General features: G+C 33.6%; 2 protein-coding genes across 2 annotated transcripts; both read left to right on the top strand.

Annotated features, from left to right (window-relative positions):
* Positions 1–6204: 6204 nt before the first annotated feature.
* On the top strand, positions 6205–13142 carry LOC132033848 (protein PIGMENT DEFECTIVE 338, chloroplastic). The gene is made up of 8 exons (XM_059423964.1): positions 6205–7150; positions 8302–8376; positions 8459–8530; positions 9034–9114; positions 9378–9475; positions 10613–10738; positions 12558–12606; positions 12773–13142. The coding sequence occupies exons 1-8, from the start codon at positions 6302–6304 to the stop codon at positions 12944–12946; spliced, it is 1524 nt and encodes a 507-aa protein (XP_059279947.1). The 5' UTR covers positions 6205–6301; the 3' UTR covers positions 12947–13142.
* Positions 13143–20372: 7230 nt separating this feature from the next.
* LOC132033847 (LRR receptor-like serine/threonine-protein kinase RGI5) lies at positions 20373–24800 on the top strand. Its single transcript, XM_059423963.1, has 2 exons — positions 20373–24016; positions 24199–24800. Exons 1-2 carry the CDS (start codon positions 21133–21135, stop codon positions 24582–24584), a joined length of 3270 nt encoding a protein of 1089 aa, XP_059279946.1. The 5' UTR covers positions 20373–21132; the 3' UTR covers positions 24585–24800.
* The last annotated feature ends 253 nt before the right edge of the window (positions 24801–25053 follow it).

Genomic DNA, 25053 nt, shown 5'->3' with positions numbered 1-25053 from the left:
TTTTCTCGCCACTTTTATAGCTACACTAGAAACTTATTTATGTCAACAAAACAAACTTAGTTTTATAGTATAATTATTCGATAAAAGGGATTTAATTAAATTTTAATTCGGACAAGTTTTGATGATCATGACAGCCAGGTATTTATAGTTGTATACTCATCATAAACATTTGCATGGAATACTTAAGTTATAGCCAACATTATAAAATTTGCTACTGATTGATGATCAATTGAATCATGCTCCTCTAATTATTTTCTGATAGTATTTATCAATAATAAAATTAAACTAATCAAAACTCAAGTTGGACTTTTCAAGTGAGGAATTAAAATTTAAGAACGAGAATCTATGTTATACAGATGCCCGGCACATGCTACTCTCAAATACCGTAGATTTATTTTGATGACTGTCTTAGAGGAATATATTCTGTATCCCATGATTCAAAATTAATTTCTTATGATAACTACAAGGAATTAAATTAGTTTGTCACATGCCCATGATTACCTCAAATAATATCGCTATACGTGTATAGTATAGTAATTGACTATTAATTATATTGCATTTATTTATGTGAAAGAAGATTAGTTTTGTCCCATCTCAAAATATTAATTCAAGGCCAACAGCCGAACCTATGACATGAAATATATGGGAACAGAAAACTGAGGCTAGTCCTCTTAATTTATAGTCAACGAAGAGTAGTGTGAACATGGGTTTTTATGCCTTATTGGAAAAGTCACAACCTATTTAATGTGAAAAGGTGTGTTCAAATTGCATCCTTTCTCCTGTTGTGTTGTCTTTTCGTAAAAAACTCCAACTCTTCATTTCTCATTTACACCACACAAAACCCAACAATATGTTAACATTTGTCATGCCCAGAACTTAAATTCATGTTTATTTGGAAACCTTCTATTTCTTATTTGATTGGTCAAGACGTCAGTGTAGAAAACGACTTATATATGATTATATATTGTAGCAGGTTCTATCCATTTACCAAAACTCACATTGTCTGTAGATAAATGAGGAAGACAAGCATTATAACATTTTATTTAACCATTGATGACATGATCTTATAATAAGTGGACTATTTGATTAGTGGAAATCATACTATGAAGTTAGCCAAACATTGCATGTGCTATATAGTCAATGGTTGTGAATTGTGTCAGATCACTGATGACTTCCAGTTCAGACCTAAACAGTACCGGTTCGAAGCCCTGTTTTAGTTCTTCCCCTAATTTATGTTTCTTTCATCTCATAATTTACTACTCTACTTTACTATGCATTGTTATTATTGTTGGAAATAAGAGTTCATCCATAAGAGGTTCTAAAGGTTCATTAAAAATATATATAGTAATTTATTAATTACCGCTAATCGTAGTTTTTCCTATATAAGTAAACTTATGCTGTACGATTAAAAAAAAGTAAAATAAAATGCTCGTTAATTCCCGCTCTCTCTTTCTATCGCACGAATCTAGGCTTTGGATTGTGAAATAGGTGATTGCTCCGATATAACATGACAACTACCACCGATCAGTAACTATATTTGTTCTTTGTTTCAATCATATGTTACACAAGAAACTTCTCCTTTTGCGATTTATAAACAATCTGTTTCGTATGGAGTTACATGCCTCTACATTTATATATTCCATAAATTATGTCACTAAAATAAATTGATTAATATTAGACTTTTGGCGGTGATAGACTTTTTTCTTTAATTTTCTCTTCGCTGGATAAGCTATTGTATATGATGACGAAAATTGTGGGCCAAGCCACATTGACTTTTACTAGGACTTATCCAGCGACAAGTGGCCGTTTCGATGATAATTTTTCCTTTATTTTATTTGTCTAAGGTACTTCTTAATATTGTCTTACATCTGCATCAACTTGTAGCAAATTGAAAAAAATGTATGGTGTTGGTTGGCATCCAGAAGGGTCGAAATTAGATAACATTGGGCCCATAAATAGCGATGGAGATCGGGATTTTAACCAAACGGTTAAAACTAAAAACAAAAAATGTACGAAGAAGCCTAGTAAATTTAATACACACATGCATACACGAACAATATAATTTTCTGGTGAAAGAGATTCAAACGAACTTTCTTGCGCCTTTAGCTCCATCCCTGCTCATAAAATATTATGTGTATAAATTTTATACAATAATGCAATTTATTTAGTTATAATAAATTAATAGTATTAATTTATTTTACAGTTATTATATAAAGTTGTTACGAAGAATACACGTTATAACAAGTTAATTTAATGATGACAAAATGGGTAAACTATCAGTGTACTACACTTTATTTATTGTTCGAGTAATCAAAAGATGTACCCCGTTACCTATTCAGTCTATTCAATGAATTGTTATCTTACCTATTCAGTCTATTCAATGAATTGTTATCCTAAGAAATAAAATGCATATTTTACCACGACCCATATTAATTGGTGTATAATCTTAATAAAATTGAAAATTGATTTTGGAATGGATAATTAATGCTAAGGGTAAAACATAAAAAGTTATTTTTTTCTTAATATACTAAAATTGATTTTAAAAATTTATTTTTAATATAATGAATAAAATAAAAGTAAGCATTAGTCGCACTTATAAATATGAAGAGGAATAAATTTACCATTTTCTACCATATAAGACCGAATGGACTGTCAACATTGTCATTTCAGCCCAGCTTTTAGTAATGTGCTAAGGGATAATCTTGACCTGACTCAATAAAATTAAAAAAAAGAGAATTGATACTGGCAATTATTCTCGCTGGTCAGAAAATACTTTAAGCTGTTACGTTTCTTAAAATATCGTTCTTTAACTTTAGTGATAAAATATCGAGTTATTTGCTTTAAAAAGTTATTTTTTTTTAATATACTAGAAATGAAAATGGTCCAAGAAGTTGGGTCTTTGGTGGTCCAAGGCCCATTTAGTAAAAAAAGAATTCAAAGTTATTTTTATATATAAAAAAGGATAATCAGTTGAGATGATGTCACGTCAAATTTGAGCCAATGTAAACTAATTATGGAGTCAGGGGCGGATCCACCCTTTGGGCGTGGGGTGGCGTGGCGCACTTATAAATATAACTCTTCCTTTTACCATACCTTTCTACTATATAAGACCGAATGGACTGTCAACACTGTCATTTCAGCCCAGCTTTTAGTAATGTGCTAAGGGAAATTTCTACTTCTTGACCTGACTCAAGAATAAAAGATGTGGACAAATGGAAGGATGGCAGAAAAAGAGAAAAAGAACAGAGTACAAATGATAATGGCAATTATTCTCGTTGGTCAGAAAATACTTTAAGCTGTTACGTTTCTTAAAATATCGTTCTTTAACTTTAGTGATAAAATATCCAGTTATTTGCTTTACAAAAGTTGAACTCTGTTTGGATTTTAGTCTAGGGACTAGAAATGAAAATGGTCCAAGAAGTTGGGTCTTTGGTGGTCCAAGGCCCATTTAGTAAAAAAGAATTCAAAGTAATACTTTTGATATGTATAGAAAAGGATAATCAGTTGAGATGATGTCACGTCAAATTTGAATCAATATAAACTAATTATAGTTATTTTCGTTTGTGAATTGCTAGAGGAAGAATATTTAGTTTAGGAAATAAGCAAAATTTTAAGGTAGCTAAAACAATGGAAAACTAGTATTATTGTATTTCCTTGGCTCCTTGAGCAAGCAACACATCACTAGGCAAAGAGTTTAGTATTCAGAAACTAAATTTGTTACGCAAAACATTCACCTAATCTTTCTAATCAAATTAAATCTCGCTTATTTTGTTTAATAAAGTAGGTATCATTTTTGGAAGGAAAGTGAAAGGTTCTTGAAAAAATCAAACGCCAGACTATGAAAATAAACAACTTCCACGGTTCTATGTTGTGTGGCGCTCTTTCCTTATAGTTTATTAAATAACATATTTCTATATTTGACAACTTAACTTAAACTCTCCATTTATTGTTAATGAAATGCTCTTGTAGCCATAGTATGTCATGGAGGACCACAAAATGGTTCGGATTTTTGGTAAATATCAAACTTTCATTCTTTTCAATTGTGAGGAAAAAATTTATAAATCAAACCAAACCAATAAAATTTGGATTTTTCAACTTTTTAAGGGTTTTCTCCAAACAATGGAAGACTAGTATTATTGGGGTTCTTGTTTTTTTCCAAAAAAGTCTTCATACAAAACATATGACTTTTACTTCAAATATTTTTTAGTCCTAGTAAGATACAATTATATAACTAACTTTTCTTAAGAAAATAACACAAATGTGAGATTATGATGACATCGTATTAAAATATTCAACAAAAAAGATAATAAAATCGGTTAAAATAAGTATTGCTAATTAATAAGTCATAAAGAAAATGACTTTAATCTAACTACTAAGTTATTAAAATAAGTACTTAATAAGTACTAATTACATGACAAAGAAAAAAATTAAAGTGTATTTTACTTGGTCCGAATCAAATTTCCTCTTTGAATAGATAAAAATTAGGGTCATTCCTAAATTAGAATTGATTTTCTTTTGTTAGTATTAGTGTTGAGTTGGTTTTGATTTGGACTTTATTTGAGTTACTAACATTTATGAGATATAAAACTTATTGGTATTCAAAATTCTAAGTTCAAGCTTAAAATAATATTATAAAAGACAAAAAACTATGAAACAATTTAAGAAATATTTACAAATTACATTACAAATAAATATTTTTATGTATAAAATATTTTAAAAATCGAATAAACGTATGTGGGTATTTTAGTTCGGTCTGACTTTTTTTTTTCAAAACCAAACCAAAATAATTATGTATGTTTTTTTTTTTCAACACCAAACTGTCATTTTAAACCACTAGTGATTTTTTCAAGCCAAATTTCTTATACGTAGATTTGTTGAAGTTAATCTAAAAGTATACAAAAATAATATGCTATGGAGGATTACAAATTTAAGGGTACTTTTGGTACATACATGACAAAAATCTTTATTTCTTTTTTTAATTTAAACTGTTAGCGGAAAAATCCTTGAGCATATGTTATTTTAGTTTGTGAATTAATAGAGGGAATTTTGTTTTACCTAATTTCTTGCTTTTACCTAACAGAGGGAAAAATCCTTGACCATACGTTATTTTAATTTGTGAATTAGTTTGTGAATTAATAGAGGGAATATGTTTAGTTTGACCATATGCTTAACCATATGTTACTTTATATCAACTTCACGTATACCACGTTAAAGAACTGTGCCAAAACAGATTCGTGAAACTTTTACCTAATTTTTTGCTTAAGTAGATTATGAATTCTAATAAGTAAAGGTGATGTAAAGAATATCCCTGAAATCCCATCTTATATGAAAAAAAAAAAAACTTCAGATAACAATAAATACATATATGAAGTTAAGTTTTGACAAGCCGTGTATGTTTGAAGTTAGGATTTGGCAAGCCAAATTTTTTATACGTATGTCTGAAGTTTGTTGAAGTTAATGAACTTTGATTATCCCTTAAATAAAATCCTAAAATTGACGATTTGTGCAGTTGTCCCGAAAATCTATGGACTCTATGTTTTGTGGGGATTCTTTCATTTATGTCCCTTCGGCCAAACTTAATTACCAATTTCGCTTACACATACAGATACCAAATATCCAAAATCTGTTCACTGACATGTATATCATACACACATAGAGTATATGTATATTATATGCATATTATATGTATGTTTAAGTATAAATATACAAAATCTATACATTTGTTGGCTATTCAGTAACCTTTTTTTTTTTTTTCTGCGGATTGCCCTTCATTTAAAATAAAAAATTTTTGCCCTTCAAATTGTGTCTTTAAGTTTTTCCCTTCGCTTAATACCCCGAATAATGGGTTCGAAATATATCTCCTTAACAAATTTATATATAACAAAAATAAAATAAAATCACAAAAGGCTTATATCTTTTGTGCAGGGATTTGCATGGACAGTTTATTTCCCTTTAAACTTAATTTTAAAGTTCTAGCCATGTGCAAAGGCAGAATTTGCATGAAGAGAAAAAGTAAAAGACCAGCATTTTGAGGGATGAAAATTAAAGACCATCCTCAGCGAAGGGTCATCCTACAAATTACCTATTCTGTAAACTAGATGACGCAAAGTTATTGGGCTGTAATTATCCCATCTTGGTATCCCTTGGGCCCGACACATCCTAGGCCCATCTGTATGTCACACCAACATGTCTGTCGGGTAATAATATCATCAAAGGCAACTGTAAACAGATAACGAAACAAGCGGCAATTCAACCATTTATATTCTCTTGCCAACACATTTGGAGCTGATGATAAGCAGACATGCCACTTCTTCTTCTTCCATGTAAGTCTTTCTCTATTATCAATCCAATTATTTATAACACTGCCACCCAATTCTCACCTTTCCCTAAATACACACTTGCTACAACCCCAAAAATTTCCAAGAATTCATCATTCCATTGGAATTCTCAAATAAATTTGCATACCCATGTCTCTTTTTGCTCTAAAAATGAAATCTTTGAAGAATTTAAGACTACCCAAGTGGCTGAAAGTGAAGAGTCTGAAGAGCTTGAATTACTTAATAAGCCATACTTAAAGCAAATAAATAATGGGGTTGTTGTAGATGTAGAGGAAGAGAAGAAAACAGTTAGTAAAGATGAAGTTTTGGAGCCATTTTATAAGTTATTTAAGCCTAGGGAGGAGTCATATGAACAAGAAAGTGATACTGATATAGAACAGGAGGAAGAAGAAAAGGTTCATCCAGTTGAAGAAGAAGAGGTTAAGAAGATTAGTGTAGAGTATTATGAACCAAAACCGGGTGATTTGGTAGTAGGTGTTGTGGTTTCAGGCAATGAGAATAAACTTGATGTGAGTGTTGGTGCAGATTTATTAGGTACTATGTTAACTAAGGATGTTTTGCCTTTGTATGACAAAGAGATGGGATATTTGCTGTGTGATTTGGATAAGGATGCTGAGGAATTCTTGGTGAGAGGGAAAATGGGAATTGTGAGTTATGATGAGGCAATGGGTGGGGAATCAACGTCGGGAAAGCCTGTTGTGGAACCCGGGACTGTTCTTTTTGCTGAGGTTCTTGGAAGAACTCTTAGTGGTCGGCCATTATTGTCGACAAGAAGGCTCTTTAGGCGCATTGCTTGGCATCGAGTGAGGCAGGTCCTTTTCTTTTCTCACTTTCTTTCTTTTATAATATGCAAATTGTAAATTTTCGTCGATAGGGAACTTGATGTTTTACCCAACTGCGGAGCCAAGATTTTAACAAGGGGGGTCAAACTATAAAGAATAAACCCACAAAGAAGCCACGGGGATTCAATAAGTATATATACATAAAAAGAATTTTTTATCTAGACACATTGTAATTTTCCGACGAATCTTGAATACATGAAGCTCCGCCGCTTGTTTTACCTAGTCCAATCAATCGACTATGCTTCAATCCCAAACTAGTTTGGAGTAGCTTGATGTTTTACCTTATTAATAGAACTACTAATGTAGTATATGCTTTATTATCTGGATCTTACCACAAATTGTTCTAGATAATAGAGATATTAGAAGCTTGTTAGAATTTATACTCAAGGAGGTGATCTAATTTTGAGCTTTTAGTATAAATTAGATCACCTCCTATTATTCATTCATGAATTGTTTTCCTTAACAAATATTGTAAAAGGTCATGTATCATTCTCCTAATTTTTTTTATTTTTTTAGCCTGAATGACCATCAATCAGACAACTTTTTGCCTCAATCTCAATTGGTTGAGGTCGATTATATGAATCCTCTGTATCCGTTGCGCTCTATTCAGGTCCATTGCATTGCTATAGTAAATAGAGCCTAAGACTCTATGAATGTGCTAAATGCTGCTGCCAATCACTTAAATTTGGCTCTAAACATCTGCTATTGATAATATAGTTCCTCTTAAGCACTAAATGTCATCATCTATATTTCTAAATTTGGGACCTCAAAATCGGCATATTTTTCCCATTTATCAATCTGAGATGCTTTTCCCATTTTAGATTGTGAATGGGGAGAGTATTTTTGGGTATGTCGTTTGAACATCTCGAGTAGCTCTATCATTGACCTGTTTGCACATGCAACTTATGCTGATAAAGAATATAGCTCTAGAAGAATTGGTTCCAGTTTTAGTTGGAACAAACAAAAGGCTGGGGAAGTATTGTGTCTTGATGTACTGACTCAAAGCTGATGATACTACTTAGTTCTCGGATACAGTTTTCTTAAGTGTTTCTATTCTAGGTTGTTTTATCCTAGAGTTTTTAGCCCAAGAACTTATCATTTTTACTATTGTTATTCCACAGATTAAACAACTAAATGAACCTTTTGAGGTGAAGATAACAGAGTGGAATATGGGTGGTCTTCTTACCAGAATAGAGGTAATCTAGTCACCCCTTGGCGCCATGAATCGAGTGCAGGTCAACTTCTCTGTGATAAACAGTGTTAAATGTGGTTCTGCAGGGCTTACGGGCTTTTCTTCCAAAGGCTGATTTAATGAACAGAGTTAATAGCTACACCGAGCTGAAGGAGAATGTAAGTTGGAACCTTTTAGCATTCGCCAATCACAATTTTTATGTTCCTCACGTTTAATTTACCTCTGTACCTTTGGACTTCATTATACATTTCTTTTGCTGCATTTAAAACATGTGACATTCTATCCTCTCTCACAGTTTAACTACTTAATTAAAGTGCTTGGAGGCGTTGCCTTTCTTGATGGCAAATGACATCACGTTTATTAAGTTGTAACAGTAGATATGTAGTAAGCACTGGGATTATATCTGTTGTAGCCACATTAAGTGGCAATGCGCTTCTTTGGCATCTTCCCAAAAATATAAAATTGTTAAAAAATACAATAAGAGTGGGATAGGGCCATAGGGGACATGTCCCAGAAACTAAAAGGGAAGTGCAAATTTTTGGTGGCCAGAATGTGCTCTGCATTTTGTGAAATAACAACAATCTGCATCTTCTACTCCACGGTGACATGGATTGCTCTATATTTACATCTGCTTATTATATCTATTTTCTTGTTATTTCAGGTGGGACGTCGAGTTAATGTGCTTATTACCAGAATAAACGAAGAAACTAATGACTTAATACTTAGTGAGAAGGAAGCTTGGGTTAGTTCTTGTCACTTGTAGTATCTTGTGCATAATTATTTCATTGTTTTTGTTATTTATGCTCTTTATCTCTTTTTTTTTCTTTTTCTTTTTTTGTGGGGGCCGGGGGGGGGGGGGGGGGGGGTGGGGTGGTGTTGTTTCTTCTGTTTGCCTTTTCAAATTCTATCAAGATTTCTCTCCAATTATTTATTCTTTGAGAACCTCTCATGATTATTTTCTTTTCTTACTTTGTTTCTTCTCGTCTTGAATCTTGGATTCCACAGCAAATGTTAAATCTGCAAGAGGGGACCCTTGTGGAAAGAACAGTGAAAAAACTTTTTCCCTATGGCCAACAGATGAGGCCTGGTGAAACAAACCGAAGGTAATTTACATTACCCTTCCCAAAGAAAGAATTGGACTTAGCTATGATTAGTACTGGCATGTAAAATTTAAAAACTTAATAACTATGATCTATTAACTCTGAATTTTTGCTGTTGGAGCATGGATGCAAAATGCGATCAAATTTATTTTTATCGTTTTTATGCGCAAATAGGTAAGTGCAATGATGTAGTTGAGACCACTATAGTTGTTGAATGTCATGTAGAAATTAATTTGTTTCAAAGGAAAAGGTCCAAATGTTGCCCCTGTATTACATGAAATTGCTCAATTCTGCCCTCCATTACACTTCTGGTCCATTCACACCTTGTCGTTAGAAAATTGTCTCATATTTACTCTTGCCATTAGTGGAAACTCCAGTGTGAAATGTGTGGACTCCACTTGTCCAAATCTTTTGAGGAAAAAGGTCCAAATTTACTTCTCAACTATGACTATGGTTTAAAATTACCATTAGGTTGTAGCTCTGTTTGAGGTCAAGAGCAAAAATGAGACTTTTCCCTAGCGGTGAGGTAACACTAGACCAAAAGTTTAACAGAGGACAAAGTTGCTCAATTCTGGATAACACGGGCAAATTTGATCCTTTTCTTCATTCTATCTGGCAATTAAGAAGAACTATTTGCTCTATCTTGTTTGGTGATTTGAATCTTATATGCTCGTCTTACTTTCAATTGATGGAGGTGTGGACTTGGTTCTTAATGATAAGTTTGTAAAAAATTAGTAGGATAATATCTTCGGTTTGCTACTTTCTGGTGATTTTATCTGTATCTCTGATAGTAAAATTTGTGGGATTACATATTTTATTGCAGATAATACGTGTATTCGATTTCTTATATCTATTACTGTAGTGCTGTTACAATGGAAATTTGGTTGCATGAACATATATTAAGCAGGAGAGGTGACAGGGAGTTTAGCTCCTCCACAATTTAATTAAACATCATTTATCATTGTTGCCCGAATACTTTATGGTGTCTGTGTTTTAATTCATGAGATATGTTTAGGGGGTAAGAGAGAGGATATAAAGTTCTGTACATTCTTGGACTAAAGCAAGCCATGTTCTTTGTTCCTCAAGAAAAAGAAAGTATCTAGTCCAAATTTTTATACGGTTTCTCTTTTTGATTTTCAGTGGCTTACTACACATCTCAAATTTCACCCGAGGGAAGGTTACTTCTATCAATAACTTGTTAGCAGTTGATGAGAAGGTGAAAGTTATGGTTGTGAAGTCAATGTTTCCTGACAAAATATCTCTCAGGTATGTGGTAGAGATAATTTGCTTGATATTCCCTATTCAATTAGGCATAAATGTATCTATATGCCTTGATAACTTTTGTATGCATGCCCTACTATGATCATTTATATTTGGACTTTCTGATATTTTGAAGTGGAAAGTTTTCAACTAGTAGTGTGTTGCTTGTAATTTCTAAATCTTCAAAAAATATTTTCAACTATGAAATCTATCCATGTCCTATACTCCTATTTAACTTCGAAATAATATATATGGCCTGCAATTTCAGATGAAAGGCGTATAAGTTAGTTTCCTTTTACTTTGAGAGGTTAGTTTAGCAGTCATTTTTTTGGAGATCCGAGGATCGTATCTCATTCACCCCACTTCTAGGGACCAAACTTACTGTCCTTCCCCCTTCCCTAAAACAGACCAAATAATACAATGCAACAACTGTACCTTAATTCTAGTTAATTAGGGTCGGGTATATCTCTGTATCCATTTTGTTCCATTTGGAATGAAGCAGCCTTTGAAGCCCACAACCTGGTGGCTATTATAATCACTCTTAGCTCAAAGTAGTGGTCATTATGTACATTGGGTCATTGAACAGCTTTCATTGTTTTTTCATCTCCTTTGCCAAGTAATACTCACCTAAATAGAGTTAAAGTTTGTGCCTGAAATTTTATCTCACCTTATCAAAAAAAAGAACTGACTGAAATTTGGATGGTGTAAAAACATGGGGCTATAGTTCTCATGCAATTAGATTGTGAATTGTAATCAATGTGCATGGGCAACCAGTTTAGGTCAAACAACATTTTCAGAATTTCCAACTCAAGCTCCGCTGCTCTGGTTTTGTCCCGTTGCTATTTCTTCAATGTTGGAACTGCAAGGACAATTAATGATTAATTTCATGATTTTGATGATATCTGATTATGCCACCGTACCAATGCCCACACTCCTGGTCGGGAATTCACCGTGATTGAAAGGGCTAAAGCCCTCAGTCTTAGTTGTTAACCATTTAGCTACCCCATTGGAGCAAACATAAATCTGTAGACGCAATCACAGCAAAAGCTTCTATTATGGCTAAGTTAAATGAATGTTTGTTTCCTAGTACAACTGTTATGCCATGACCTGTTGATCACTTAAACACGATAGCTACTGCAGTATATAGTGTTATTAGCGGACCCAGCTTAACTGTCACAAGAGGTGTCTTGGTGCATATTACTAGTACATAACATAGTTTCTAAACAGCCTTTAAAATCTGGATTTGGGGTTCTTGGACAAGACAATCTTTCTTTTATTATAACCGTGGTGTCTGGGAAAATGCGCGCACCCCGACGAATATCACGGGGTACCTACTAACCTTCCACCAAAAAGGTTTAGAGTCAAAAAAAAAAAAAAAAAAAAAACGCAGAGAAAATAACGCCTAGTGTTTTTGCTTCTGCTGGGATTTAAACATGAAGACCTCATGATTCTTGACCTATTTCATTGACCGCTCCACACCCTTTGATGCTCGGACAAGACAGTCTATAACACATACATCTCATATGGTCCAAAGGTTTTACCGGCATGTAACATGATATTTTCCTGTTTAATTTTCCAATTGCTTGTTCACGTGTGCATCTCCTTTTTGAAGCCCTGTCCTACTTAGCAGCTAGATACTTCTGAAGTTTTGAGATTAAGGCTCCTGCAAATAGATTTACCACTTTCGTGTTTTTTCTCAGTTCGGTCCTTGCTTTCTCATTACTAAAATTTCTGAATTAAAATCAGATCAAGAAATTGTTATGTTGATATCCTGTAACAGGCAAATGGTTTGCCAATCTGATATCCTCGTCTTTGCCAAATGCAGTATTGCTGACCTTGAAAGCGAGCCAGGGCTATTTTTATCGGACAAGGAGGTTTGTCTCTCTTAAGTATTGCTGACTCATAGCTAGTTATACCTTCTTTTTTTTCCCTTATATGGTGTACGCTACATTTTACTGCAGCCGTTTAGACTCCATGTGGCGATATAAATACAATTGCATAACATACAATTGCATGACAAGTATAATTTCTCTGTTGCAGAGAGTATTTTCTGAAGCAAAACAGATGGCGAAGAAGTACAGACAGAAATTACCAACTGTTTCAGCAACAACGAAACCGGAACCCCTTCCAACTGACAGGCTACCTTTCGAAGACGAAGAAAGTATGTATGCTAATTGGAAATGGTTCAAGTTTGAGAGGGATAATGTAAACTAGGCATGACCCCCAACACTAAAAATGTAATGAACTGTATATCCTTCGGCACGTCTGTAGGTCATTAGATAGCATCCATGATAAAATACCATTGTTCAAAATCCCAGTTATATTCTTTACTGAACTGAGTAATAAGTCCCGTTTGTTACTCAACTTTCCTTTTTAGTATATTTATGAAGTTTCACATCCCTTTTGGAAATATCATTCTTTGATAAATGGACTCATTGTGTATAAAATTTCATTGTTGGGCCTTCAATTAGTTGGCTCATATAATTCATGGCCTCAATATGCTTTTGAAGCCAATTTGTAACTAGTGTTTTTTCTGTTGTTGAAGAACCAACCTTACTAGCCATTCACTTAAACTAAAAAGGGCAGCAGATGTATGATATATGCATAATTCATGTTATGATCAATGTATGATCGTGCATATACTGACTAGGAAAAATAAACAGTCAATTTGGCCCGCTATTTGTGAAAAACACTTTTTTTCTCCCAAATCCTTAATAGGAAGGGTGTAAGGCTGTGAAATAGACTCAACGCGGTTCAGCCCTTTTCGTGTTAATTATGGTCTCTTGACAAATAAATTGCGAGGATGCAACTCAAACGTCAAATCAAATCCTTCTCTTAGGCAAAAAAGTGAAATGACAATACTACCCAACTAAAATAATTCAATTTGGGTAATCTTCAAAATACCAATAATTATATAAGCAAAATTGATGGTATTTTGAATCTGGGATCTTGAGGTATCTCATTATAGCTTTGCTTATTACAATCTTTTCTTTGTTTTGCAAGCAAATGCTTTAAACTCCATAAAGCCTGGAGCCTGAAAGGGGATACAGATAGCATCTGTAATTATTGAACTCTCCTCATAAATAGATCCCATAATGCATGGTGTTTATCACTTGAGTTTTACTCCATGTCAACAATGACCAAACAAATGTAAGGTAATTCACAGCCAGCTTGCAAAAAAGTCATATAATTTTCTTGGCTCAATGCAGATTCCCAGAAAAGATGCCTCCTTCATTTAAGTGAACCCTTTATCTTGTCCTATTTGATTGTTAAATTCTTAAGGAAGAACTGAATAAAATGTAAAATAAGAAAGGAGAAAGAGAATAGTTTTTAGACCGGATAACCATAGTATTAACTAAATTTTCCAAAGATAATTATAAGGAAATCTCGAGGTTAGCTTAGGGTAAAAACCTACCTGCACCTAGTGTTTACACCAAACTAATAGATGCATGTCATGTGTATGAATACATAATAACATTACTTAACCATGGTTAGTAAATGTATATATTCACTACATTAAATTACTAAAATTAAACTACTGTAAGTTACACTAGCTTAGTATAAACATCTGGTGTGGGTAAATATTTACACTATTTGTCCTTTTCATGTCTGCTTGAATGATTTTGTCTCTGTGTACTTTATCCAATTCTGTTTAGAAATTGAATTATTAGTACTCTGATAGAATACAAGTGTAATGAATTGGGTCAGTAGTGTGTACCTATTTCCCTAATCTAATTAGGTTTGGGGCTCCATGAATCTAAACCAGAATTAAATATGATACTAGGGTGACCTAAAGTCAGGGCAGAATACAACACTATGTAGTAATTAGTATCACTTATGGACTGATTTTGGCTGCTGGTAATTGGGTTGCCACTATTGCTTCTTTTTCTCTCAATTATTATTTTTCTGCCGCACATTTGACTTCCTTTTCCATGGTTGGCATTTCCTCTAACTTATTTTCTATTAATAACTTTTAAAATAAATTCTATTACATAGGGGATAGGGTGGGATAGGTAAAAACACCAACACGAATTTTATTCACACCTATCACGGAGAAACTCCTAGCTCCTAGGATATCGCTAAGTTATAAACCTTGTTGGAGCTTCAAAAGGAGCAAAGCCATACAAAGGCAAATTCAGAATTTTTAGTTTATGAATTCAGAATTATAATCATTTTTGCTTATTTGGTTCTAAATAGATTATCTGTATGTATTAAATGATTTTTTTTAATACAAAAATAGAGTTTGAGCCAACGTTACTAAGCTCTGCCAATCACGTAACTACTACACTGACTCTGCGAAGAGAAACTTTAATTTACGTCTATTGTGCAAAAACTCCCACGGATACCACTAACTTATAAACCTTGGTAGAGCTTCAAAAGGAGTGAAGAGAGACTTTAATATTTCCTTCTTCTTTTTCAAAAAAAAAAAAAAATTCCAAAAAGAAATCCTTTTCTAGTCCATTTTAAAGATATGCAAAATGTAATGCGTTAAGACTGTATAGAACCAAAAGACATTTGAGAAAATTGAGGTAGAAGAAACAATTGCTTACCTATCCATTAAGTAACTAGATTAGAAGCAATGAAACATGCGATCAATTAGTAGTTGTTAAAGTTACTATTATCTACAATATATTATTCGTATTAAGATAAAATCATCTTCAATTATTGATTAAAAAAAGGAAAACGAAAATACGAAAGATAATTTGCTCATTATATTGTCACCCTCAACAAATATTTACGTGAAGCTTGTAAACCAAATTACTCATTAGAAAGTGGTCGTGATAATTAAAGAGTTTATACTTGGACCGAAAATATTTTATTACTAGTAGTCGTACTTTCATGAAATGATCAAGGAGAAAAAGAAAAGAGACAAGGGACCTGTTTTAAGAACCCATAGAACACCTTTTAAATCAAAATACCACTACTACTACTACTACTACTAATTATTATTTTAAATTAATACTACTTATAAACTCGGCGTCTAATAAAAGCATGTCCAACATAGAACGAGACCTATTTCCGGTTCATAAGCCTAAAAGTTGAGCTTCAATTCTTTGAATTAACTAGAACTAGCTTGCCTAAAGGATGGAACGAAGTTGTCTTTTGCAAGGAGTGGGGGTGATTGGCTGGGTGGCAGATAATTATTTGGATCTCTTTCTTAATTAATCTATCAGGTTTGAGTTCTTGAAATGAAAAAATATTTTAATAGAGAGCGTTTTATTTCTTCTTTATTTCATTTGGTGGAAATTTAGATTGATCAGATCAATAAATTATGATTATCATAAGCGAAAAATGAAGAGAGAGAATAAGGTAATTAAGGGCTTGGCCCTAAAGAAACAAGAATTATATACACACAATATATGTAGTATATATTAAAAGTGTAGAAAAGAGTACTGAGATACTAAAATTTTATTAGGACAATCAAGAAACATATAGTGGGGTGTATGTAACTTGTGTCGTTTGAACCCATACTATCCGAGTTTTGTAGCCTTCTAAAGGAACTTGCTGGACCCCTCTAAGACCCCCACCCCTCCTACCCCCCACCCCCTACACCCAAAAAAAAAAAAAAAAAAAAAAAAAAAAAAAAGATACCACTATTTAGAATTTTAATTTCTCAGCTTTATTTACTCGTTTGAAATTTCATGCATCTATATATTTTAGATTGTTTTATCAAGTATATTTTACCAAATTGACTTGAGGTTTATGGTGTTGTCTAAATTAAGGAACCCCGAATGATGAATAGATAGAATTATCAATATTTTGATGATATTATAATAGATACTATACGTCAAAATTAAGAAATGCAGATCCATTTTATCTGAATTTTCTAACACCATTAATTTGTTGACATTCTTTAGGCTTATTTTGACTTGTTGATTGAGTCGAATCGACTCAATTTAGCTAGTGGCATCTAATGGATATCATGTGACTAGAATTCTTTTATCTAGTTATAAAGCGTTTTGCACTTGGACTTATATCTCATAGCACCAATTAGCTGTTCAATTTCTTGAAAGTCACAGTTTGTGCTAAAAGGAAAAAAATTTAAGCTATATAGCGATCATGTCTTGGCAAATAGGTATTAGAACGTATAATATATACTTGAGAAAAAATAGCAACCACCATAATATTCTGTGATAATGATATTATCTAGTATTAAGTCTCGCATGTTAATCCTCGTAAATATCAACTTTCCAAATCAAACGTAAACATTTAATTACCAGAATATTAACATATACTCATAAGCATATGACCCAATTAGTAAATGTATACTTTTCAAATCCTACACAACTTATCATACTCATCAAAACTTTTAACTTCGATCATTTCATCTGATATCATGCATAATTCATTTCAAAAGCATGCCATTTAACAAAACAATATATAAGTAAACCACCAGTCACCTTCGACCCCTCAAGTCTAGTGAATTCAACAATCCAACTAAAAATTATCGATAATTCTTCAAACAACAAAAAAAAAATCCTGACATAGAAAAATACATCTAATAGGGTAATTTACAAATTAGAACGCTTAATTTGACACATACGTTCAATATAACTCAAAATTCGAGCTACGCATCTTATGATTCTTGTTGTATCTCATTTCCAAATTTGGAATTACTATTAATTACTCAACCATGCTAATCGTATTCAACTTAAAATTATACAAATCCTTATAAGGTTAATATTTAATTCTTACCAGATTTGTTGTATTTATCACTTCTTTGGTGCTGACCCAATCCTTTCAAGTTTCCCTTGCTCCACTCATCAACAATTTTGGTAAAAAAATTAACCCCTTATCAAATGGGACAAGTTGTATTGAAAGTGCTTAATTATGCTTCATTCACTTATAATATACATTTAGTTAACATATTATATTCGGGGGCGGAGGCAGAGGGGTGCAAGAGGGTCCAATTGAAATTGAGTATATATATAAATTTTTTTTGTATATATATATATATATATATATATATATATATATATATATATATATATATATATATATATATATATAGTTATTAAATACCCAAAGATTTTCTTTTGAATTTCTAACTGCCATCGATTATATGGTGGTTGTACTTTGTTTTCATGTTCATGCACAATGGCGGACTTACAATAATGTAACCAAACAATGTTACAGTGTTACTTATATAGAAAAGCTAATACTCTGTAGTCCATACAAACAAATTAACGGAGCATGCAATTTTCAGATTAAAAATAGTTAAGCACTCATAATTTTAAAATCCTGATCCGCCATTATATTGTTCGTGCAAACACAATATTCCAACACAAAGTGCATTAAATTTTTATCACTGTTTTACAGTGCAGTAAATTTTTAGATAGGTCATATGCTGCTATCACAAAGTCATTGTAATAACTGAAACAAAGACTAAAACCTAGACCAACATTAACTGTTATCCCAGTCCTCAAGATGTTCCTGACGAGTGTTAAGCTTTTTATTTTTTTATATTTTTTATGTAAAAGGTAAAAACAGTATGTTCAACCTTATTGAGTAAAGATGTAAAAAAGATGAAACCCTAGTGTGATTGAACAGTGAAATACACAGCCAACACAGTAAAAATAAAACTCTAATCGTTACTTGTGCCTTAATATATGTATTAAAATAAAACCCTTCTCTCTCTCATGTGACTACATTTTTCTTTAGCCCTGCTCCCAAAACGCACCCACTACGCCTTTCTCGATAACAAAATCACTCTTATCTTTTACTACATATTTTTACCACGTAGATCAGTTAAACAGAATAAAGATTTGAATTTACTACTATCTTAAGATATAATATACAGTAGTAAGTAAAAAGGAAAGAAGAATCAACCGTAAAGAAAAGAAAAAATGAAAAACAGATGCTCTAATTAAATTTTCCTCTAAGTGCACGCCCTTTGCTTAAATCATAGTCATCATATTAATATTTGAATATTAATTTGACGTGTGAGGAGTACATATTGTTTATGTAACAAAGGGTATAATATTTGAGTTTTAGGAATTAGACATTGAATTTGTTGCATAATCCGATTCCCTCTCTTTTCCCTTTCACAATCTCCTAAGCTGCCTGCCTCACTTGTATATCATACTCCATCAAAGTTTCTCATTTTCCCTAGGCACTCTTGCAACCTTACCAAACCACCACCACCCCCGCCCCCCCCCCCCACCCCCCACAAAAAAAAAACTATTTTTCTTAGCCATGATCTCTGAACAATTTTATAATTAAATTGTGTTTTGCCTTCCAAATTATTCGTACATAGAAATAACTTGATTGCAATCTTACAAATTACTACTCCAATAATTATATAATACCACATTTCACTAGTCATGTTGATTAATTTGATTAGGTTATTAATCGCAATAATTTTTGTGTAGCGAAATTAATAACTACAATAACAAAAAGATAGTATAACATCGTGTGATCGGGAGGTCACAAGTTTAAATTATGAAAATAGCCTATTACAAAATGCAAGGCGAAACCGTACACAATAAACCTAGTTAATATGATCCAGTCTTTCTCTAAACTTATACATATGCATAACATGACAAACTTAGAGCATTGAGTTGTTTTTTTTTTTTTTTTTTTTATTCTAGTTATCGTTTTTTCCTCCACGTATGTGACAGAAGCTAGCATCATTTGCCATATAGGTGATAAGATTGGGGTCTATCTGGTTGAATTATTGTACCTGATTTACCTTTTTCTAATCAAAATCAGTTTTCCTATTAAAGAAACAGCGTTTTGGTAAACTGCAAAAAGGTCAAAATTTTGAACTGATAACTAGTCTTTATTTTAATAATCTAATTAATGTACTCTCTCCGGCAAATTATTTATCGTTTTTTTATTTTACACGCTCCTTAATAAATATTAATTAGTACTAGGAGTTTTTGACTACTTTACCCTTAGTTATAATCGTTCTCCATTAAATGTTTACTCTATTAATTTGTCATCTCCATTAATGATAAAACTCTACTAAGGATAAAATGGGAAAAAATTAATTAATCTTGTCTTGAACTTCTAAAATGATAAATAATTTGAGACAACTATTTTTAATAATCACAACAAATAATTTGAGACGGATGGAGTAATTAATTTCTCTCTAGTTACTACTCTTAGACATATGCTCTACAGTTCTAATATATAAACCCAGCCAGACAACCAAGATGGAAATGAAGAAGCAAGCGAACTATTGTTTTGCATTTTAGAACTATTATTCAATCATAATTTAATAATTGTATGAATGAACAATATTTATGTTTTTTATTAATTGATTTGATACAAACAGAGGCAGAATCGAGATTTGAAACAACTTGCTATCGAATGTACAACTCGTTTTAGTTACTAGATTTATAATTAAATATTTATATATATTTAATTGATTTTCTAATACAAGTACATGATCTGAGCAAAAACGTCTGGATTCATTCGAATCCCTACGTAATATTGTAGCTCCGCCCTGGAACATAAACACCGAAAATAAATTACCATGTTACAAAGCTAGGTTAATGTGATAAAAATGAGGTACTAACCCTATACAATTTCTTTCTAGCATGTAAACAAAATGTGACATTTGCCATTTAAAGGGAGTTTCAAGAAGTACCAAAAGAGAGAAACCGGTCGATAATAATATACCTACAGCGAATGATGAGAATAATTAAGCAACATTAATACACCTCTAAATGGCAATTTTGGATCCTTAAGTGTCCCCTACTCTAGGATTTACCCTTTCAAAAGAATGCACTTAGATTGTTTATCTTTACAGTTGGAATTTAGTCCAAAACAAAAAAGAAATAAACAAGTACAATTTGGTATTCATAAATTATTGTGGCGCTACAATCACTTTGTTCAATGAAAAAACTTATAAAATAAACTCTTTGTTATTTAAATGTATAGCTCCATTATGTTTGCTCTTTAGTTTCTCAAGAATTGTATCTCACATTCGTCACTCAATCCTCTCAACCACCATCCACCACCGTCAACCACCACTTACCACCGTCATGAAACACCAAGAAAATGCAAAATGACAAAAGTTTTTGGTTCATGCTAGTGACCATCTTCACCACCACCATTAATTAATAGCTAGCTAGCACCGCTGTGTTAGGGTGGAGCAAGGAGGAGGAGCTCATTATCTCCGGTAAGAGAAAACTCATACAAGAACTTTAATAGTAGCAGTTTAATACATGTTCCATAAAAGATACACAAGAACTTTTAGTTTCACATGCATGGTAATTTTTTTCATCAAGAGTTAGTGTGAGTTTGAAGCAAACGTCCATTAACACACAACAATCTCTTTAGTAATTCACATGCATGTTGTCTCCTTAGAGTAAACTTTCAAAAACACCACCATCTTGACCACCATCATTTTTGCTACAACCCCATTTCTTGGTTTTAATTTACACTCAATAATGGAGAAGAAAAGACACCATTTTTTCACTTTCCCTTCATGTTATTTCTTGTTTTGCTTGTTTTTTTGGTTAAGTTTGAGTCCAAAGACTGTATTTTTAGTGAGCTCTATTTCTTCTGATGGAGAATCTCTTCTTTCTCTGCTTAAATTTGTTGACCCTTATGCAAAATCATCTTCCTCTGTGCTTTCTTCTTGGAACCCTTCAAGTTCAACTCCATGTTCTTGGCAAGGGATTACATGTTCCCCTCAAGAAAGAGTAATTTCACTTTCTATCCCCAATACTTTCCTCAATCTCTCTTATTTGCCCCCTGAACTCTCTTCCCTTTCTTCTCTGCAGCTTCTCAATCTTTCTTCTACTAATATTTCTGGTACAATCCCTCCATCTTTTGGTTCTTTCTCTCATCTTAGGCTTTTAGACCTTTCTGGTAACTCACTTTCAGGTTTTATTCCTTCAGAACTGGGTGGGCTTAGTTCACTTCAGTTCCTGTTCTTGAATTCAAATAGATTGACTGGTAAGATACCACCAGAGTTAGCAAAAATTTCTTCACTAGAAATCTTTTGTCTTCAAGATAATCTCCTCAATGGTTCAATTCCATCACAGTTAGGATCCTTGTTGTCTCTCCAGCAGTTTAGGATTGGGGGAAATCCATATTTGGCTGGTGAAATTCCTCCACAATTAGGGTCACTCACAAATCTCACAATGTTTGGTGTCGCGGCTACCGGTCTTTCGGGTGTTATTCCACCCACATTTGGAAATTTGGTCAATCTTCAAACACTGGCTATTTATGACACTGAAGTATTCGGTGAGATACCCCCTGAACTCGGGATGATTTCGGAGCTTAGGTACTTGTATCTGCATATGAATAAGTTAACCGGTTCGATCCCCCCTCAGTTGGGTAAGTTACAAAAGCTTACTAGCTTGCTTTTGTGGGGAAATTCGTTAACCGGACCTATCCCGGATGAGCTTTCGAATTGTTCATCCCTCGTCATTCTTGATGTTTCTGCGAATGAATTATCAGGTGAAATTCCTGGTGACTTGGGGAAGCTATTGGTTCTTGAACAGCTTCATTTGTCTGATAATGCATTTACCGGTTCTATACCATGGCAGTTAAGTAATTGCACTAGCTTGACAGCTCTTCAGCTAGATAAGAATCAATTATCTGGGCAAATTCCATGGCAAGTTGGCAAGTTAAAGTACTTGCAGAGTTTTTTCTTGTGGGGGAATACGGTTACAGGTACCATTCCAGCTGCTTTTGGAAACTGTACCGAGTTATATGCACTCGATCTTTCGAGGAACAAGCTCACAGGATCGATCCCCGAGGAGATATTTGATTTGAAGCAGCTGAGTAAATTGTTGCTTCTCGGGAATTCGTTAACTGGACGATTGCCTCGAAGTGTCGCGAGATGCCAGTCTCTCGTGAGGTTGAGGCTCGGTGAGAACCAGCTTTCAGGACAAATCCCTAAGGAGATTGGTCAATTGCAGAATCTCGTGTTTCTTGATTTGTATATGAACCATTTCTCTGGGGGCTTGCCTTCTGAAATTGCCAACATTACAGTTCTTGAGCTATTGGATGTTCATAACAATTACCTAACCGGGGAAATACCGGACGAGATGGGAGAGCTTGTGAATTTAGAGCAGCTTGATCTTAGCAGGAACAGCTTCACCGGTGAGATCCCTTCGAGTTTTGGTAATCTCAGTTACTTGAACAAACTTATTCTCAGTAACAATCTGCTTACCGGTCCAATTCCTAAGTCTTTTAAGACCTTGCAGAAGTTAACTCTACTTGATTTGAGCTCGAATAGTCTTTCCGGTGATATCCCATCTGATCTTGGCTATGTCACAAGCTTAACGATCAGTTTAGATTTGAGCTCGAATCGTTTAACGGGTGAACTTCCTGAAACATTGTCTGGTTTGACTCAGTTACAATCTCTTGATATTTCTCATAATTTGTTGAGTGGAAGAATCACAATTCTAAGCTCCTTAACCAGCCTTACTTCCCTGAATGTTTCGTATAACAATTTCTCGGGGCCTATTCCTGTCACACCGTTCTTTAAAACTCTCAATTCGGAATCTTTTCTGGAGAATTCAAAGCTCTGTCAATCAGTTGATGGTACTAGTTGTTCTACACATATAATGGGAAGGAACGGGTTTAAGTCAGTGAAAACCATAGCTTTGGTTGCGGTAATTCTGACTTCCATAGCCATAGCAGTGGTGGCCACGTGGATTCTTGTGACACGAAATAACCGGTATATGTTTCATAAGTCCCAAGGCATGTCAGCCTCCTCGGTAGGGGCAGAAGATTTTTCCTACCCATGGACTTTTATACCCTTTCAAAAGTTTAATTTCACCATTGACAACATCTTAGATTGCTTGAAAGACGAAAACATCATCGGGAAAGGATGTTCAGGTGTTGTATACAAAGCAGAAATGCCTAACGGTGAGGTGATTGCAGTGAAGAAGCTTTGGAAAACAAAGAAAGACGAGGAGCCGGTGGATTCTTTTGCTGCAGAGATTCAAATTCTCGGACATATTAGGCATCGAAACATAGTGAAGTTATTGGGATATTGTTCAAACAAGAGCGTTAAGCTTCTTCTCTATAACTACATTTCGAATGGAAATCTTCACCAGCTCTTGCAAAGTAACAGAAACTTGGACTGGGAAATTAGGTACAAAATTGCAGTTGGATCAGCTCAAGGCCTTGCTTATCTGCACCATGACTGTGTTCCCACCATTCTTCATAGAGATGTCAAGTGCAATAATATACTTCTCGACTCCAAGTTTGATGCTTATATAGCAGATTTTGGACTTGCAAAGCTAATGAATTCGCCAAACTATCACCATGCTATGTCTAGTGTAGCAGGTTCCTATGGATATATTGCTCCAGGTACGTATTTTTGAGCTTCTGCTTCTTATCATAAATATTAATATATACATGTTCTCGGGATGTTTTCAATTACTAATATTTCAGCATAGAAGGCAAAATAGATCTTAACATTTTTCAAATGTTTACTTTATGAGTCATAATTCGTCAAGTGTGACACAAATGTTTGTTAATTATGGTTGCAGAATATGGATATACGCTGAATATAACAGAAAAGAGCGATGTCTATAGTTATGGAGTGGTGCTGCTGGAAATACTTAGTGGGCGTAATGCTGTTGATACACAGATGGGTGATGGGCTACACATCGTTGAGTGGGTAAAGAAGAAGATGGGAAGCTATGAACCAGCTGTGACAGTTCTTGATGCTAAGCTACAAGGTTTACCGGATCAATTGGTGCAAGAAATGCTGCAAACGCTTGGAATAGCGATGTTCTGTGTGAACTCATCGCCGGCTGAAAGGCCAACAATGAAGGAAGTTGTGGCACTTCTAATGGAAGTGAAAAGTTCACCTGATCAAGAATTTGGGAAAACTTCTCAGCCTCTAATAAAACAGTCCTCAACTCAAAGTTGATTATTTTTGTATTGTTTTTTGCGTTTGACTAAGAAGAGTTAGGAATTAATTTTCTTAAGAGTTCCCAAGACAAGAGCAATGTCAACTCGTTGGAAGGAGACGAAAACTCTTGTTCCTAGTATTAGACAATGTCTTGGGTTTCATTGTGTACATATTTCAGAAACATTGAAGTAGTTTATTTGCTTCTTTATTTCTTCATATCCATCTCTGCGCTGAGATTTTAGCTTAAATCTGCTTACAATTGCACCATATAAGGAAATATAGAAAGGAGAAACCATACAAGAGAAAAAAAAAAAAAAACTAACTTTGAAAACCAAAGATAGCCACAATACTCATGTTATGACAGTAAATGTCAGCTTTTCAAACATAACTTGAACAATTTTAAGTACAAAAGACTTTTAACTCCTTTTCATAAGGTTATAGGGAAGATTTTGTTACTGTTGAAACCAAGTAATGCTAATGTCCTCTT

The sequence above is a fragment of the Lycium ferocissimum genome, chromosome 10 (genome assembly GCF_029784015.1).
Source record: "Lycium ferocissimum isolate CSIRO_LF1 chromosome 10, AGI_CSIRO_Lferr_CH_V1, whole genome shotgun sequence".
Classification (NCBI taxonomy): domain Eukaryota; kingdom Viridiplantae; phylum Streptophyta; class Magnoliopsida; order Solanales; family Solanaceae; genus Lycium; species Lycium ferocissimum.
Note: the sequence above shows the minus strand (reverse complement) of the source record. Positions and strands in the feature narration are given on the sequence as shown.